The following is a 14,743-nucleotide window of genomic DNA, read 5'->3' as shown; positions in this document are numbered from 1 at the left end:
GACTGATTTCAAGCTATTGTGACTGATTTCAAGCTATTATGACTGATTTCAAGTTGTTATGACTGGTTTCATGACTGATTTCAAGCTGTTGCGACTGATTTCAAGCTATTGTGACTGATCTCAAGCTATTATGACTGATTTCAAGTTGTTATGACTGGTTGCATGACTGATTTCAGGCTGTTGTGACTGATTTCAAGCTATTGTGACTGATCTCAAGCTATTATGACTGATTTCAAGTTGTTATGACTGGTTTCATGACTGATTTCAAGCTGTTGTGACTGATTTCAAGTTGTTATGACTGGTTTCATGACTGATTTCAAGCTGTTGTGACTGATTTCATGACTGTTTTCAAGCTATTATGAGTGATTTCAAGCTATTATGACTGATTTCAAGCTGTTATGACTGATTTCAAGCTGTTTCACTGTAGTGGCCTGTGTGGTCTAGCGGTTAGCGCTGGGCTGGGCTGCTGACTCAAACTCCTCCACTCTTTCCTGCTTGCTGTTCTTCAGTCTCACGTGTCCAATAAACAACAACACTGAGAAGGTAGCACGGATTCACCAGCTCCTGTCTCACCTGAGGGCCTACGTGGTACAGAGCCCAGGAGAGGAACGTTGACCGTGGGGTTGTCCATGATATCCACATCCATGGAGCGCAGTGTCTGGAACTCATAGAAGTACTCTGCCTGCAACACATGAACGGAGAACAGCTGATGTCTCAGAGAGGTACTGGGCCTGCAACACACATGAATGGAGAACAGCTGATGTCTCAGAGAGGTACTGGGCCTGCAACACACATGAATGGAGAACAGCTGATGTCTCAGAGAGGTACTGGGCCTGCAACACACATGAATGGAGAACAGCTGATGTCTCAGAGAGGTACTGGGCCTGCAACACACATGAATGGAGAACAGCTGATGTCTCAGAGAGGTACTCTGCCTGCAACACACATGAACAGAGAACAGCTGATGACCCCGGATGTGTCCGTGCTAGTGTGCTTGTATGCATATACATGTTTGTCACACAGTGAGTTTGTGTTAGTACGCACTGTGTCCCTCTCTAAATAATGTCTGTGTGTTGACCCTCCTCTCCCAAAAACACGCGGCACAGCACATGTGGTCTCTCTCTCTAAATGACATGTGGTCTCTCTCTAAATGACATGTGGTCTCCCTCTCTAAATGACATGTGGTATCGCTCTCTAAATTACATGTGGTCTCTCTCTCTAAATGACATCTGGTCTCTCTCTCTAAATTACATGTGGTCTCCCTCTCTAAATGACATGTGGTATCGCTCTCTAAATGACATGTGGTCTCTCTAAATGACATGTGGTCTCTCTCTAAATGACATGTGGTCTCTCTCTCTAAATGACATGTGGTCTCTCTCTCTCTAAATGACATGTGGTCTCTCTCTCTAAATGACATGTGGGATCGCTCTCTAAATGACATGTGGTCTCTCTCTCTAAATGACAAGTGGTCTCTCTCTCTCTAAATGACATGTGTTCTTTCTCTAAATTGCATGTGGTCCCTCTCTCTAAATGACATGTGGTCTCTCTCTCTAAATGACATGTGGTCACTCTCTCTAAATGACATGTGGTCTCTCTCTCTAAATGACATGTGGTCTCTCTCTCTAAATGACATGTGGTCTCTCTCTCTAAATGACATGTGGTCTCGCTCTCTCTAAATGACATGTGGTCTCTCTCTCTCTAAATGACATGTGGTCTTTCTCTAAATTGCATGTGGTCCCTCTCTCTAAATGACATGTGGTCCCTCTCTCTAAATGACATGGGGTCTCTCTCTCTAAATGACATGTGGTCTCTCTCTCTAAATGACATGTGGTCTCTCTCTCTAAATGACATGTGGTGTCTCTCTAAATGACATGTGGTCTCGCTCTTTCTAAATGACATGTGGTCTCGCTCTCTCTAAATGACATGTGGTCTCTCTCTCTCTAAATGACATGTGTTCTTTCTCTAAATTGCATGTGGTCCCTCTCTCTAAATGACATGTGGTCTCTCTCTCTAAATTACATGTGGTCTCTCTCTCTAAATGACATGTGGTCTCTCTCTCTAAATGACATGTGGTCTCTCTCTAAATGACATGTGGTCTCTCTAAATGACATGTGGTCTCTCTCTCTAAATGACATGTGGTCTCGCTCTCTCTAAATTACATGTGGTCTCTCTCTCTCTAAATGACATGTGTTCTTTCTCTAAATTGCATGTGGTCCCTCTCTCTAAATGACATGTGGTCTCTCTCTCTAAATGACATGTGGTCTCTCTCTAAATTACATGTGGTCTCTCTTTCTAAATTACATGTGGTCTGACATGTGGTCTCTCTCTCTCTAAATGACATGCGGTCCCTCTCTCTAAATGACATGTGGTCTCTCTCTAAATTACATGTGGTCTCTCTTTCTAAATGACATGTGGTCTCTCTCTCTCTAAATGACATGCGGTCCCTCTCTCTAAATGACATGTGGTCTCTCTCTCTTTAAATGACATGTGGTCTCTCTGTAAATGACATGTGGTCTCTCTGTAAATGACATGTGGTCTCTCTTTAAATGACATGTGGTCTCTCTCTCTCTCTAAATGACGTGGTCTCTATCTAAATGACATGTGGTCTCTCTCTCTCTCTAAATGGCGTGGTCTCTCTCTCTCTCTAAATGACATGTGGTCTCTCTCTAAATGACATGTGGTCTCTCTCTAAATGGCATGTGGTCTCTCTCTAAATGACATGTGGTCTCTCTCTAAATGACATGTGGTCTCTCTAAATGACATGTGGTCTCTCTCTCTAAATGACATGCGGTCTCTCTCTCTCTAAATGACATGCGGTCTTTCTTTAAATGACATGTGGTCTCTCTCTAAATGACATGTGGTCTCTCTCTAAATGACATGTGGTCTCTCTCTCTCTAAATTACATGTGGTCTCTCTCTCTCTAAATGACATGTGGTCTCTCTCTCTCTAAATGACATGTGGTCTCTCTCTCTCTAAATGACACGTGGTCTCTCTCTCTCTAAATGACATGTGGTCTCTCTCTCTCTAAATGACATGTGGTCTCTCTTGTCAAGTGATTGGGGGAGGCATGACAGAACACACACAGGGAGGGGGGGGGGGGGGGGGGGGGGGAGAGATCCCAGAACAGAGAGATGAAAGAGGGAGAGAGGAAAGGGGAGACTACGATGTTCCCTCTATGCAGTGAATGCTTCCCAGTGTCAAAGCGTTTGATGAAGGGAAAGGTACACAAGGCGGGCAGAGGAAGAGGAGGCTAATCCTGCAGCTGAATGGTAATAACCAACACAGATAACTCTCCACCATGCAGCCTTTCATGCCCCAGGCTTTTGTTCTTAAGCTTCGCCGACTGCCTTTGAAGTACAGGGGGTAACAGAACCCAGGAAAGAGAAGGGCCCTCTTTCTGTATCTCTCTCTCTCTCTCTCTCTCTCTCTCTCTCTCTCTCTCTCTATCCCTCTCTCTCTCTATCCCTCTCTCTATCCCTCTCGCTCTCTATCCCTCTCTCTCTCTATCCCTCTCTCTCCTTCACTCTCGCTCTCATTCCCTCTCGCTCTTTCTATCCCTCTCTCTCATTCCCTCTCTCTCTCCTTCCCTCTCTCCTTCCCTCTCTCTCTCTCCTTCCCTCTCACTCTCATTCCCTCTCACTCTCCCCGCTCTCTTTCCTTCCCTCTCTCTCTCCCCTCTCTCCTTCCCTCTCTCTCTCCTTCCCTCTCTCTCTCCTTCCCTCTCTCTCTCCTTCCCTCTCTCTCTCCTTCCCTCTCTCTCTCCTTCCCTCTCTCTCTCTATCCCTCTCTCTTTCCCTCTCTCTATCCCTCTCTCTCCTTCACTCTCGCTCTCATTCCCTCTCGCTCTTTCTATCCCTCTCTCTCATTCCCTCTCTCTCTCATTCCCTCTCTCTCTCTCCTTCCCTCTCTCTCTCCTTCCCTCTCTCTCTCATTCCCTCTCGCTCTCCCCGTTCTCTTTCCTTCCCGCTCTCTTTCCTTCCAGCTCTCTTTCCTTCCTTCTCTCTCTCTCTCTCCCACTCTCATTTGCCGACTCAACATGCCATTACCGGATTACGATCTCTGTATGTTTTGTGTGTTTTGTGGGTGTATGTTTAGTGTGTGTGTGTGTGTGTGTGTGTGTGTGTGTGTGGACGTGTTTAACTATTCTAGTGGGGACCAGAAGTCCCTACAAGAATAGTAAACAAACAAAAAGTTGACCAGCTGGGGACATTTTGTTAGTCCCCACAAGGTCAAATGGTATTTCTAGGGGGTTTAGGGTTAAGGTTAGAATTAGTGTTAGGGTCAGAATTATGTTAAGGGTTAGGAGATATGGGTTAGGGAAAATAGGATTTTGAATGGAAGTGTGTGTGTGCGTGTGTGCGTGTGTGTGTGTGTGTGTGTGTGTGTGCGCGTGTGCGCGCACGGAGGGAGCTGAAAGCTCTGGTCCGTTCCGTTCTCTGTAATTTGCTGTCACCAGAGATGATCTCATCAGGAAGAGAAATTGGTCATTACTTTGACTAAAATAAGTTTACAGTTTATTATGGATGTCAACACACTTGTTGCAGTCTCCCACAATAGGTGTTTATGTATGTGGATTCCTTGTTTTTTTGTTTTTACTGATAATCTCCCATCCATGAACACCCCTCCTCACAAACCACTAGCTCAATCTGAAGAAGAAGATGAAGAAGACGCTGAAGAAGGCAAGAAATGAGAAGAAACAATAAGAATCTAAAAGAAGAAGGGGGAGAAGAGGAGGAGAAGAAGAGGCTGAAGAGGCGAGGAGGCTGAAGAGGAGAAGAGGGTGAAGATGAGGGTAAAGAGGGTAAAGAGGAGGAGAAGAGGGTGAAGAGGAGGAGAAGAGGGTGAAGAGGAGGAGAAGAGGGTGAAGAGGGGGTGAAGAGGGTGAAGAGGAGGAGAGGGTAAAGAGGAGGAGAAGAGGAGGAGAAGAGGGTAAAGAGGAGGAGAAGATGGTAGAGGAGGAGAAGAGGGTGAAGAGGAGAAGAGGAAAGAGGAGGAGAAGAGGGTGAAGCAGAGGAGAAGAGGGTGAAGCAGAGGAGAAGAGGGTGAAGAGGAGGAGAAGATGATAAAGAGGAGGAGAAGAGGGTAAAGAGGAGGAGAAGAGGGTAAAGAGGGTGAAGAGGAGGAGAAGAGGGTGAAGAGGGTGGAGGAGGAGAAGAGGGTAAAGAGGAGGAGAAGATGGTAAAGAGGAGGAGAAGAAGAGGAGAAGAAGAGGGTAAAGAGGAGGAGAAGAGGGTAAAGAGGAGGAGAAGATGGTAAAGAGGAGGAGAAGAAGAGGAGAAGAAGAGGGTAAAGGAGGAGGAGAAGAGGGTGAAGAGGAGGAGAAGGGGTAAAGAGGAGAAGAGGATAAAGAGTAGGATAAGAAGAGGAGAAGAGGGTGACAAGGAGGAGAAGAGGGAAAGAGGAGGAGAAGAAGAGGAGGAGAAGAGGGTGAAGAGGAGGAGAAGAGGGTGAAGAGGAGGAGAAGAGGGTAAAGAGGAGGAGAAGAGGGTAAAGAGGGTGAAGAGGAGGAGAAAGGGGTAAAGAGGAGGAGAAGGGGGTGAAGAGGAGGAGAAGGGGGTGAAGGGGAGGAGAAGAGGGTAAAGAGGAGAAGGAATGGCACCGTGGTCCAGGGGCCTCCCACCCAGGGAGCGGTGAGGTCATGGCTCTGTGACCTAATAACAATGTAGCGCTTGGCCCCTGGGGCCCCTGGGATTCCTCCTGACAGAGACAGCCCCTTCATGTGGCAGGGGAACAATGCTCTCTCAACACAAGGACTGTGCCCCAAATGGCACCCTATTCCTTGCTCTGGTCAAAAGTAGTGCACTATATAGGGAATAGGGCTCTGGTCAAAAGTAGTGCACTATATAGGGAATAGGGCTCTGGTCTAAAGTAGTGTACTATATAGGGAATAGGGCTCTGGTCTAAAGTAGTGCACTATATGGGGAATAGGGCTCTGGTCTAAAGTAGTGCACTATATAGGGAATAGGGCTCTGGTCAAAAGTAGTGCACTATATAGGGAATAGGGCTCTGGTCTAAAGTAGTGTACTATATAGGGAATAGGGCTCTGGTCTAAAGTAGTGCACTATATAGGGAATAGGGCTCTGGTCTAAAGTAGTGCACTATATAGGGAATAGGGCTCTGGTCAAAAGTAGTGCACTATATAGGGAATAGGGCTCTGGTCTATAGTAGTGCACTATATAGGGAATAGGGCTCTGGTCTAAAGTAAAGTAGTGCACTATATAGGGAATAGTGTGTCATTATGGACAGACACGGTTTCCTATCTCTCTTCCTATCTTCTATGGATGTAGGGGAAATTCCACAATCCAAACGATGATGGTTTATTTGTGTTTTCAGAGGACAATACGGGTGCCTTTAAACCCTTTCAAGATTATCATTCAGTCATGATTCAGAAATGATTTGTCACTCTGCAGCGGCATAGTGCAGTAGACTCAAATATTTTTCCCGAATAACACAAATATTGACTCCATCTGAGTTGACAACGGTTACTCAAAACAGACATATAAAAAACTAAAAAGTTTAAAACAAACATGAGTAAAATAGGGAAAATGATTCATTTTAAAATCCCCAATAGAAACAACCAGTCTATCAGATCTTTGGCTAGTTCCATCGTTTTTGTTCACATGCTAGGTTGTTTTTCAATATTAGTTTAGAGTTTGCTGCAACTCTCTGCTGCTAGTGAAGAGACACGGAGCTTCTCCTCTGACGCTGACACAGAGTGCTGTTACCACGGTAACGGCCCGTCGCAAAATACTTGACAGTCGATTGACGCAGCCGTGTGTCGATCTAATTAACAATAATACCAAAAAAATTCCCGTCAAAACCAATCAATTTAAAAATAGAGATTTTTTTTTTTGTTGTTGTTGCATTTGATACGTCTCAATCCACCGCATACGCCTATGTCGCACTTCCGCATCCGCGGTGAAAGGTGGCAGAGCTAGAGCGCTGTTCATCCAGCCCAGCCTGTTTGAACGGCGTTCACTGACATCCCCTTATACTTTCAATCAGTTTACCTTTTTTCATTGTTTCAGTCACATTCCTGAAGCCCAAGAAACATACACTTAGCTTCCTAGTACATACGGAAATTAAAACGGTTTATGAATGATTTTCTTTGGAGGGTTACTGTCAAAATGATTTATTAATTTAAAAAAATTAAATAAATAGACATTGATGACATTCGCATGGGCCCATAGAGCTTGTGGGTCCCCTGCCTTGAATAAAAGGTGGCTGCCGTTTTATGGGCTCTTAAACAATCGTGTTCTTATGTTCATTTTTTTGTTGGTTAAGAGCTCGTCAGTAAACATTTTCACTGTAAGGTAAACCTGTTGGTTAAGGGCTCATCAGTAAGCATTTTCACTGTAAGGTCTACCTACACCTGTTGGTTATTAAGGTCTACCTACACCTGTTGGTTAAGGGCTCATCACTAAGCATTTTCACTGTAAGGTCTACCTACACCTGTTGGTTATTAAGGTCTACCTACACCTGTTGGTTATTAAGGTCTACCTACACCTGTTGGTTATTAAGGACTCATCAGTAAGCATTTTCACTGTAAGGTCTACCTACACCTGTTGGTTATTAAGGACTCATCAGTAAGCATTTTCACTGTAAGGTCTACCTACACCTGTTGGTTATTAAGGTCTACCTACACCTGTTGGTTATTAAGGTCTACCTACACCTGTTGGTTATTAAGGGCTCATCAGTAAGCATTTTCACTGTAAGGTCTACCTACACCTGTTGGTTATCAAGGGCTCATCAGTAAGCATTTTCACTGTAAGGTCTACCTACACCTGTTGGTTATTAAGGTCTACCTACACCTGTTGGTTATTAAGGTCTACCTACACCTGTTGGTTATTAAGGTCTACCTACACCTGTTGGTTATTAAGGTCTACCTACACCTGTTGGTTATTAAGGTCTACCTACACCTATTGGTTAAGGGCTCATCAGTAAACATTTTCACTGTAAGGTCTACCTACACCTGTTGGTTAAGGGCTCATCAGTAAGCATTTTCACTGTAAGGTCTACCTACACCTGTTGGTTATCAAGGGCTCATCAGTAAGCATTTTCACTGTAAGGTCTACCTACACCTGTTGGTTATCAAGGGCTCATCAGTAAGCATTTTGGTTATTAAGGTCTACCTACACCTGTTGGTTAAGGGCTTAAGGTCTACCTACACCTGTTGGTTATTAAGGTCTACCTACACCTGTTGGTTATTAAGGTCTACCTACACCTGTTGGTTAAGGGCTCATCAGTAAACATTTTCACTGTAAGGTCTACCTACACCTGTTGGTTATTAAGGTCTACCTACACCTGTTGGTTAAGGGCTCATCAGTAAACATTTTCACTGTAAGGTCTACCTACATGTAACAGTATAACTTTAGACCGTGCCCTCGCCCATACCCGGGCGCGAACCAGGGACGCTCTGCACACATCAACAACCGACACCCACGAAGCATCGTTACCCATCGCTCCACAAAAGCCACGGCCCTTGCAGAGCAAAGGGGAACCACTACCTCAAGGTCTCAGAGCGAGTGACATCACCGATTGAAACGCCACTAGCACGCACCACCGCTAACTAGTTAGCCATTTCGCATCGGCTACCTACACCTGTTGTATTAGGCGCACGTGACAAATAACATTTGATTTGATTTTGATTTGAGGGTGATCCACAGGGTGATCCACAGGTGTCTGGTACGCCAGTGAGTGTCTGGTACGCCAGTGAGTGTCTGGTACGCCAGTGAGTGTCTGGTATGCCAGTGAGTGTCTGGTACGCCAGTGAGTGTCTGGTACGCCAGTGAGTGTCTGGTACGCCAGTGAGTGTCTGGTACGCCAGTGAGTGTCTGGTGGACCAAAAGTTCAATTCCCACCTGGACGTTAGACAACATTCTGAAAGAGCTCATGTTTTACGGAGTTAACAAAAAGTGAGTTTTCTTTACTCAAGTGGTATACACAGTAGCAATTTAGTTTTCCTATCAGTTTGTTTTATGAACCATAAAACATAATTAAATGTAACATATTTTATATCCAAAATTCGTATTCTATAAGGCAGATGGATTTGACAGTTTATGGTTGTGACAATGGTGATTTCAATATTGTTTGTTTAAATCTATCAAAAAAGTAGAGAACTTTCCAGACTATGAGTGGCCTTGTTGCACTACATGTAAAGAGGACATAAACAGGGGTCCTTTATGGTATAGCCGTCCCTGCACATTCCTGATTCATTCCTGATTCATTTAGGCTCCATTCCAGCCATTATTATGAGCCGTCCTCCCATCTGCAGCCTCCACTGGTTCATATGCCCGGCCTATCTGGGGGGGGGGGGGGGGGGGGGGGTTGCTCATGCAACCCCAAAAAGTATATATATGTACAGTACCAGTCAAAAGGTTTGGACACACCTACTCATTCAAGGGTTTTTCTTTCTTTTTTTAAACTATGTTCTACATTGTAGAATAATAGTGAAGACATCAAAACTATGAAATAACACACATGGAATCATGTAGTAACCAAAGATAGTGTTAAACAAATCAAAATTTTATATTCTTCAAAGTAGCTACTCTTTGCATTGATGACAGCTTTGCACACTATTGGCACTCTCTCAACCAGCTTCATGAGGTAGTCACCTGGAATTATTTTAATTAACAGGTGTGCCTTCTTAAAAGTTGATTTGTGGAATTTCTTTCCTTCTTAATGCGTTTGAGCCAATCAGTTGTGTTGTGACAAGGTAGAAGATAACCCTATTTGGTAAAAGACCAAGTCCATATTATGGCAAGAACAGCTCAAATAAGCAAAGAGCAATGACAGTCCATCATTACTTTAAGACATGAAGGTCAGTCAATCTGGAAAATTTCAAGAATTTGGAACATTTCTTCAAGTGCAGTCACAAAAACCATCAAGCGCTGTGATGAAACAGGCTCTCATGAGGACCGCCACAGGAAAGTAAGACCCAGAGTTACCTCTGATGCAGAGGATAAGTTCATTAGAGTTTACCAGCCTCAGAAATTGCAGCCCAAATAAATGCTTCACAGAGGTCAAGTAACAGACACATCTCAACATCAACTGTTCAGAGGAGACTGCGTGAATCAGGCCTTAATGGTCAAAAAAACACTACTAAAGGACATCAATAATAAGAAGAGACTTGGTTGGGCCAAGAAACATGAGCAATGGACTTTAGACATGGAAATCTGTCCTTTGGTCTGATGAGTCCAAATTTGAGATTTTTGGTTCCAACCGCCGTATCTTTGTGAGACGCAGAGTCGATGAACAGATTATCTCTGCATGAGTGGTTCCCACCGTGAAGCATGGAGGAGGAGGTGTGATGGTGTGGGGGTGCTTTGCTGGTGACACTGTCTGATCTATTTAGAATTCAAGGCACACTTAACCAGCAAGGCCATCACAGCATTCTGCAGTGATACGCCATCCCATCTGGTTTGCGCTGGGACTATCATTTGTTTTTCAACAGGACAATGACCCAAAACAACTCCAGGCTGTGTAAGGGCTATTTGATCAAGAAGGAGAGTGATGGAGTGCTGCATCAGATGACCTGGCCTCCACAATCACCCGACCTCAACTCAATTGAGATGGTTTGGAATGAGTTGGACAGCATAGTGAAGTACTCAGTATACGTGGGAACGCCTTCAAAACTGTTGGAAAAGCATTCCAGGTGAAGCTGGTTGAGAGAATGCGAAGAGTGCAAAGCTGACATCAAGGCAAAGGGTGGCTACTTTGTAGAATCTAAAATATAACATATATTTTGATTTAAAACTTTTTGGGTTACTTATTTCATAGTTTTGATGTCTTCATTATTATTCTACAATGTAGAAAATAGTAAAAAATAAAGAAAAACACTTGAATGAGTAGGTGTTCTAGAACCCTTGAATGAGTAGGTGTTCTAGAACCCTTGAATGAGTAGGTGTTCTAGAACCCTTGAATGAGTAGGTGTTCTAGAACCCTTGAATGAGTAGGTGTTCTAGAACCCTTGAATGAGTAGGTGTGTCCAAACCTTTTGACTGGTACTGTATATAAATAAATGAATGAATAAATAAATAAATATAGCCTAGGCTCCTTGTGAAGTCTTCATGAAGCTCAATGTCTTTGAACATAAAAGAGGGTACATTTGCATCCTCATTACATGATTAGCATCAATAGTTTATAACCGTTTTATGTGTGTTATACATAAATGTCAATATTGTCCAGTGGTCTCAACAGTAGGTTACCAGATCACTTATAGGAGAGAGAAGACTTGTTTGAAAGGCATTTTTTTGTGTGTAGATAAATAATATAATTTTGCCACTGCACTGACTGTTATTCCCAAAGCTGTTCTCATAACAAAGCTTATGAACAAGGACACCATTGCAAAAAAAGCGATTCCAAATGGAACCTTCTTCTCCTTCTCAGTTCCAATAAAGAACGCGGGATGGGTCTGGCACGCGTCTGAGAATTTGACCAATGTTTTCAAAAGCGCAGATGGACCAGATGTTTTGCACATGTCCTAGATGCGGCCTGGCGGCGCCCCGGCGCTTTGATCCGTGGCGGCAGGTCCACGACACCGACATGTAAAATACCGCAAGAGATGGGAATTACAATATTAAAAAAAGGAAACTGGTCAGAGAGCTCAAGCTAAATCTCTTTTAAAATCAATCATCTACTGCTACCGCGCGCTTAGGCTTCTTTTTAAACCTCAAAATTGCGAGGTTGTTTGATCAGAATTGGGCCTTTGATGTTGGGAAAGCGTGAGAAACAATAGTTCAGAAGAAATGTGGACTAGTTTTTGAATGAAGGTTTTAAGTGTGGGGGATAGTCAGTGGCTCTTGTCAAGTTTATTGATCTTTACCGAGACAATCATTTCAAAGACATTCTTCATTTGAAGTTCGTTTTTTAAATGCATAATGTGGTTAATCAATGCATACTAAACATTGGCTATTAACCTATCCATTCAAAATAATAAGAAAAACAACCTTTATCATTCTTTTCTAAAAACAAAATGAATTGCAGCCTTATCGCCATATAGAATTGCGCACTAGTCACCGCATTGCGCACTGGCTACAATTACGCGCATGTTCTCAGATCAATAGCCTTTGATAAAGCCTATCGATGACCACTAAAAGTATTACAATAGATGGAATCAAATACACACATTTTCCTCTTTTCAAATGAAAGTAGGCCTATAGACTAATGTGACCCGATCACCGTCTCCTACCTGTTCAGTAGCTTGCCAGGTGAAGTTGACGTTCTGGATATTGACAGGTATCGCAGGCATCCTCTGCTGGGCCTTTCTGAAGTCCGTTGTGAATGGAGCCATCTTTCCCTCTGACACGATCAAGATATCCTCCTCAAAACCTGCACAATAACACACACTGGCATTTCAACAAGAGCATTTAAAAACACATGCGAAAGCGCATGGGGGTGTCTACAAAGTTTAACTCAGTCCAATATAATAGGGGTCACAGTGTATGTAACTCAACCCTTTAACCTTTAAAGTTACAATACATATTTTCTATTTAATAAGCTAATTCAAGTGACACTGTAACATTGGATTAATTGAAAAATAAACGCTACTTACCAATTAGGATTCTGGCTTGGTTGGCATCAATCCACATGTACAAACTTCCCTGCTGCTCCTGCGCAGCTTTGGACATCAAACCACCCAAAAGTAGAAGAAAGCACGTTTTGATGGGGGACAGAAGAACAGAGGCTGTCTCGGTAGCCATCCTGAGTTGCAAGCCTCTCAAATCTAACCCTTTAAATTGTAAATGTATCTCCGTTCGGCTCTCCTCGTAGTTAAATTGTGTGTCTGTGTATGCAGAGTTTGCCACTGTACTCAAGTCTGGTATGCCGTGAGTGAGCCTCTTTCATTGACAGTGAGACGCCTGCGCTACGTCGCAAGCTACTTGTACACAGCGGGCGCTGCAGGGAGGGTATGCGGCCACACGGTGGCGCAGTGGGACATGGGAAGTAAAGAGTTGGTGCACATTTAGTTAGGCTATGCCTGCCTGTTGATTAATGCGATAGGAAGTAAATGGCGTAACATGTTGACAAACAACTGGCACTATAAATACTTATTTATTGGTCTGAGTAGGGGTCTAATCTTTCCCTGATTTATTTTTTTCATTTAATTTTTACCCACACATCCGTTTTTCTGACGAATTCCAGTAAAAAAAACAACATAACAATCATTATAAATTATAGCCTACAAAATATTAACATGGTGATGAGAATTGCATGATGTAGCTAGCGGACCTATTCTCATGAAACAAAAATGTGTTTGTTGCATTGACTCAATTCAAGCCTCCAAAATAGGAAGAGGAAACGGGTGGAGGGACGAGGGATGGGGACGGGAGGGGGGGGGGGGGGGGGGGGGGGGGCTTCAAGACAAATCATCTCCCTGTGTGGTCTTTGTCTTATAAGGCCCATAAACTCTCCAAGATAAACACTTCAGATTGTGGTATGTCACCTGGGGCCCATATTCTACAGGATGGTAATACTGAGCTGTTCGAGTGGAAACGGGCGAGAAATGCAGAAATGCCAGACGTGTTATTTTATTGCATTCCAACAGAGTTTTGTCAATGACAATTGGTGTTATTCATGATTAAATATTTCAAATCAATATCACTAGATTACGGAAGAGGCTACACTGAGTATAAAATGTGTTTTTTTTTTCATTCTTAATTAATTAATTAATGACTTCCCTAGTTAAATGAAGGTTACATTTAAAAAAATATATATATATATATTTTTCCATAAAAAAACTCCTAAAATATAATTTTTCAAACCAGTAGACCTATAACCTGTATTAATCATGAAATTCTTATTTGTGAACTTCCAATGAATGTAGACTGCCTTTCCTTACAACCCTATTCCACACATAATCATACCCTCATCTGGTCTAAAGGTGACATGACATGCCTACAGTATGTGAGGTGACAAGACAGTCTCATACAGTATGTGAGGTGACAAGACAGTCTCATACAGTATGTGAGGTGACAAGACAGTCTCATACAGTATGTGAGGTGACAAGACAGTCTCATACAGTATGTGAGGTGACAAGACAGTCTCATACAGTATGTGAGGTGACAAGACAGTCTCATACAGTATGTATACAGTATGTGAGGTGACAAGACAGTCTCATACAGTATGTGAGGTGACAAGACAGTCTCATACAGTATGTGAGGTGACAAGACAGTCTCATACAGTATGTGAGGTGACAAGACAGTCTCATACAGTATGTGAGGTGACAAGACAGTCTCATACAGTATGTGAGGTGACAAGACAGTCTCATACAGTATGTGAGGTGACAAGACAGTCTCATACAGTATGTGAGGTGACAAGACAGTCTCATACAGTATGTGAGGTGACAAGACAGTCTCATACAGTATGTGAGGTGACAAGACAGTCTCATACAGTATGTGAGGTGACAAGACAGTCTCATACAGTATGTGAGGTGACAAGACAGTCTCATACAGTATGTGAGGTGACAAGACAGTCTCATACAGTATGTGAGGTGACAAGACAGTCTCATACAGTATGTGAGGTGACAAGACAGTCTCATACAGTATGTGAGGTGACAAGACAGTCTCATACAGTATGTATGCACACATTATATATAGAGTTTTTCTACTGTATTATTGACTGTATGTTTTGTTTTATTCCATGTGTAACTCTGTGTTGTTGTTCGTGTCGCACTGCTATGCTTTATCTTGGCCAGGTCGCAGTTGTAAATGAGAACTTGTTCTCAGCTAGCCTACCTGGTTAA

The 14,743-nt window shown here is 43.1% G+C and overlaps 1 protein-coding gene across 1 annotated transcript in view; it reads right to left on the bottom strand.

The window, feature by feature from the left end:
• LOC139393058 (wnt inhibitory factor 1-like) overlaps positions 1–12,798 on the bottom strand; it is a 55,752-nt gene extending 42,954 nt beyond the window's left edge. Inside the window, exons 1-3 of the mRNA XM_071141395.1 lie at positions 12,554–12,798; positions 12,191–12,330; positions 574–682 (exon numbers count right to left, since the gene is read on the bottom strand). Of these exons, the coding sequence (XP_070997496.1) occupies positions 574–682; positions 12,191–12,330; positions 12,554–12,701 (397 nt within the window). The 5' untranslated portion in view covers positions 12,702–12,798. The remainder of the gene's footprint in view (positions 1–573; positions 683–12,190; positions 12,331–12,553) is intronic.
• Positions 12,799–14,743: the final 1,945 nt, after the last annotated feature.

Source organism: Oncorhynchus clarkii, chromosome 33 (genome assembly GCF_045791955.1).
Source record: "Oncorhynchus clarkii lewisi isolate Uvic-CL-2024 chromosome 33, UVic_Ocla_1.0, whole genome shotgun sequence".
NCBI lineage: Eukaryota > Metazoa > Chordata > Actinopteri > Salmoniformes > Salmonidae > Oncorhynchus > Oncorhynchus clarkii.
The sequence above is the reverse complement of the archived record's forward strand: the minus strand, read 5'-3'. Positions and strand labels throughout refer to the sequence as shown.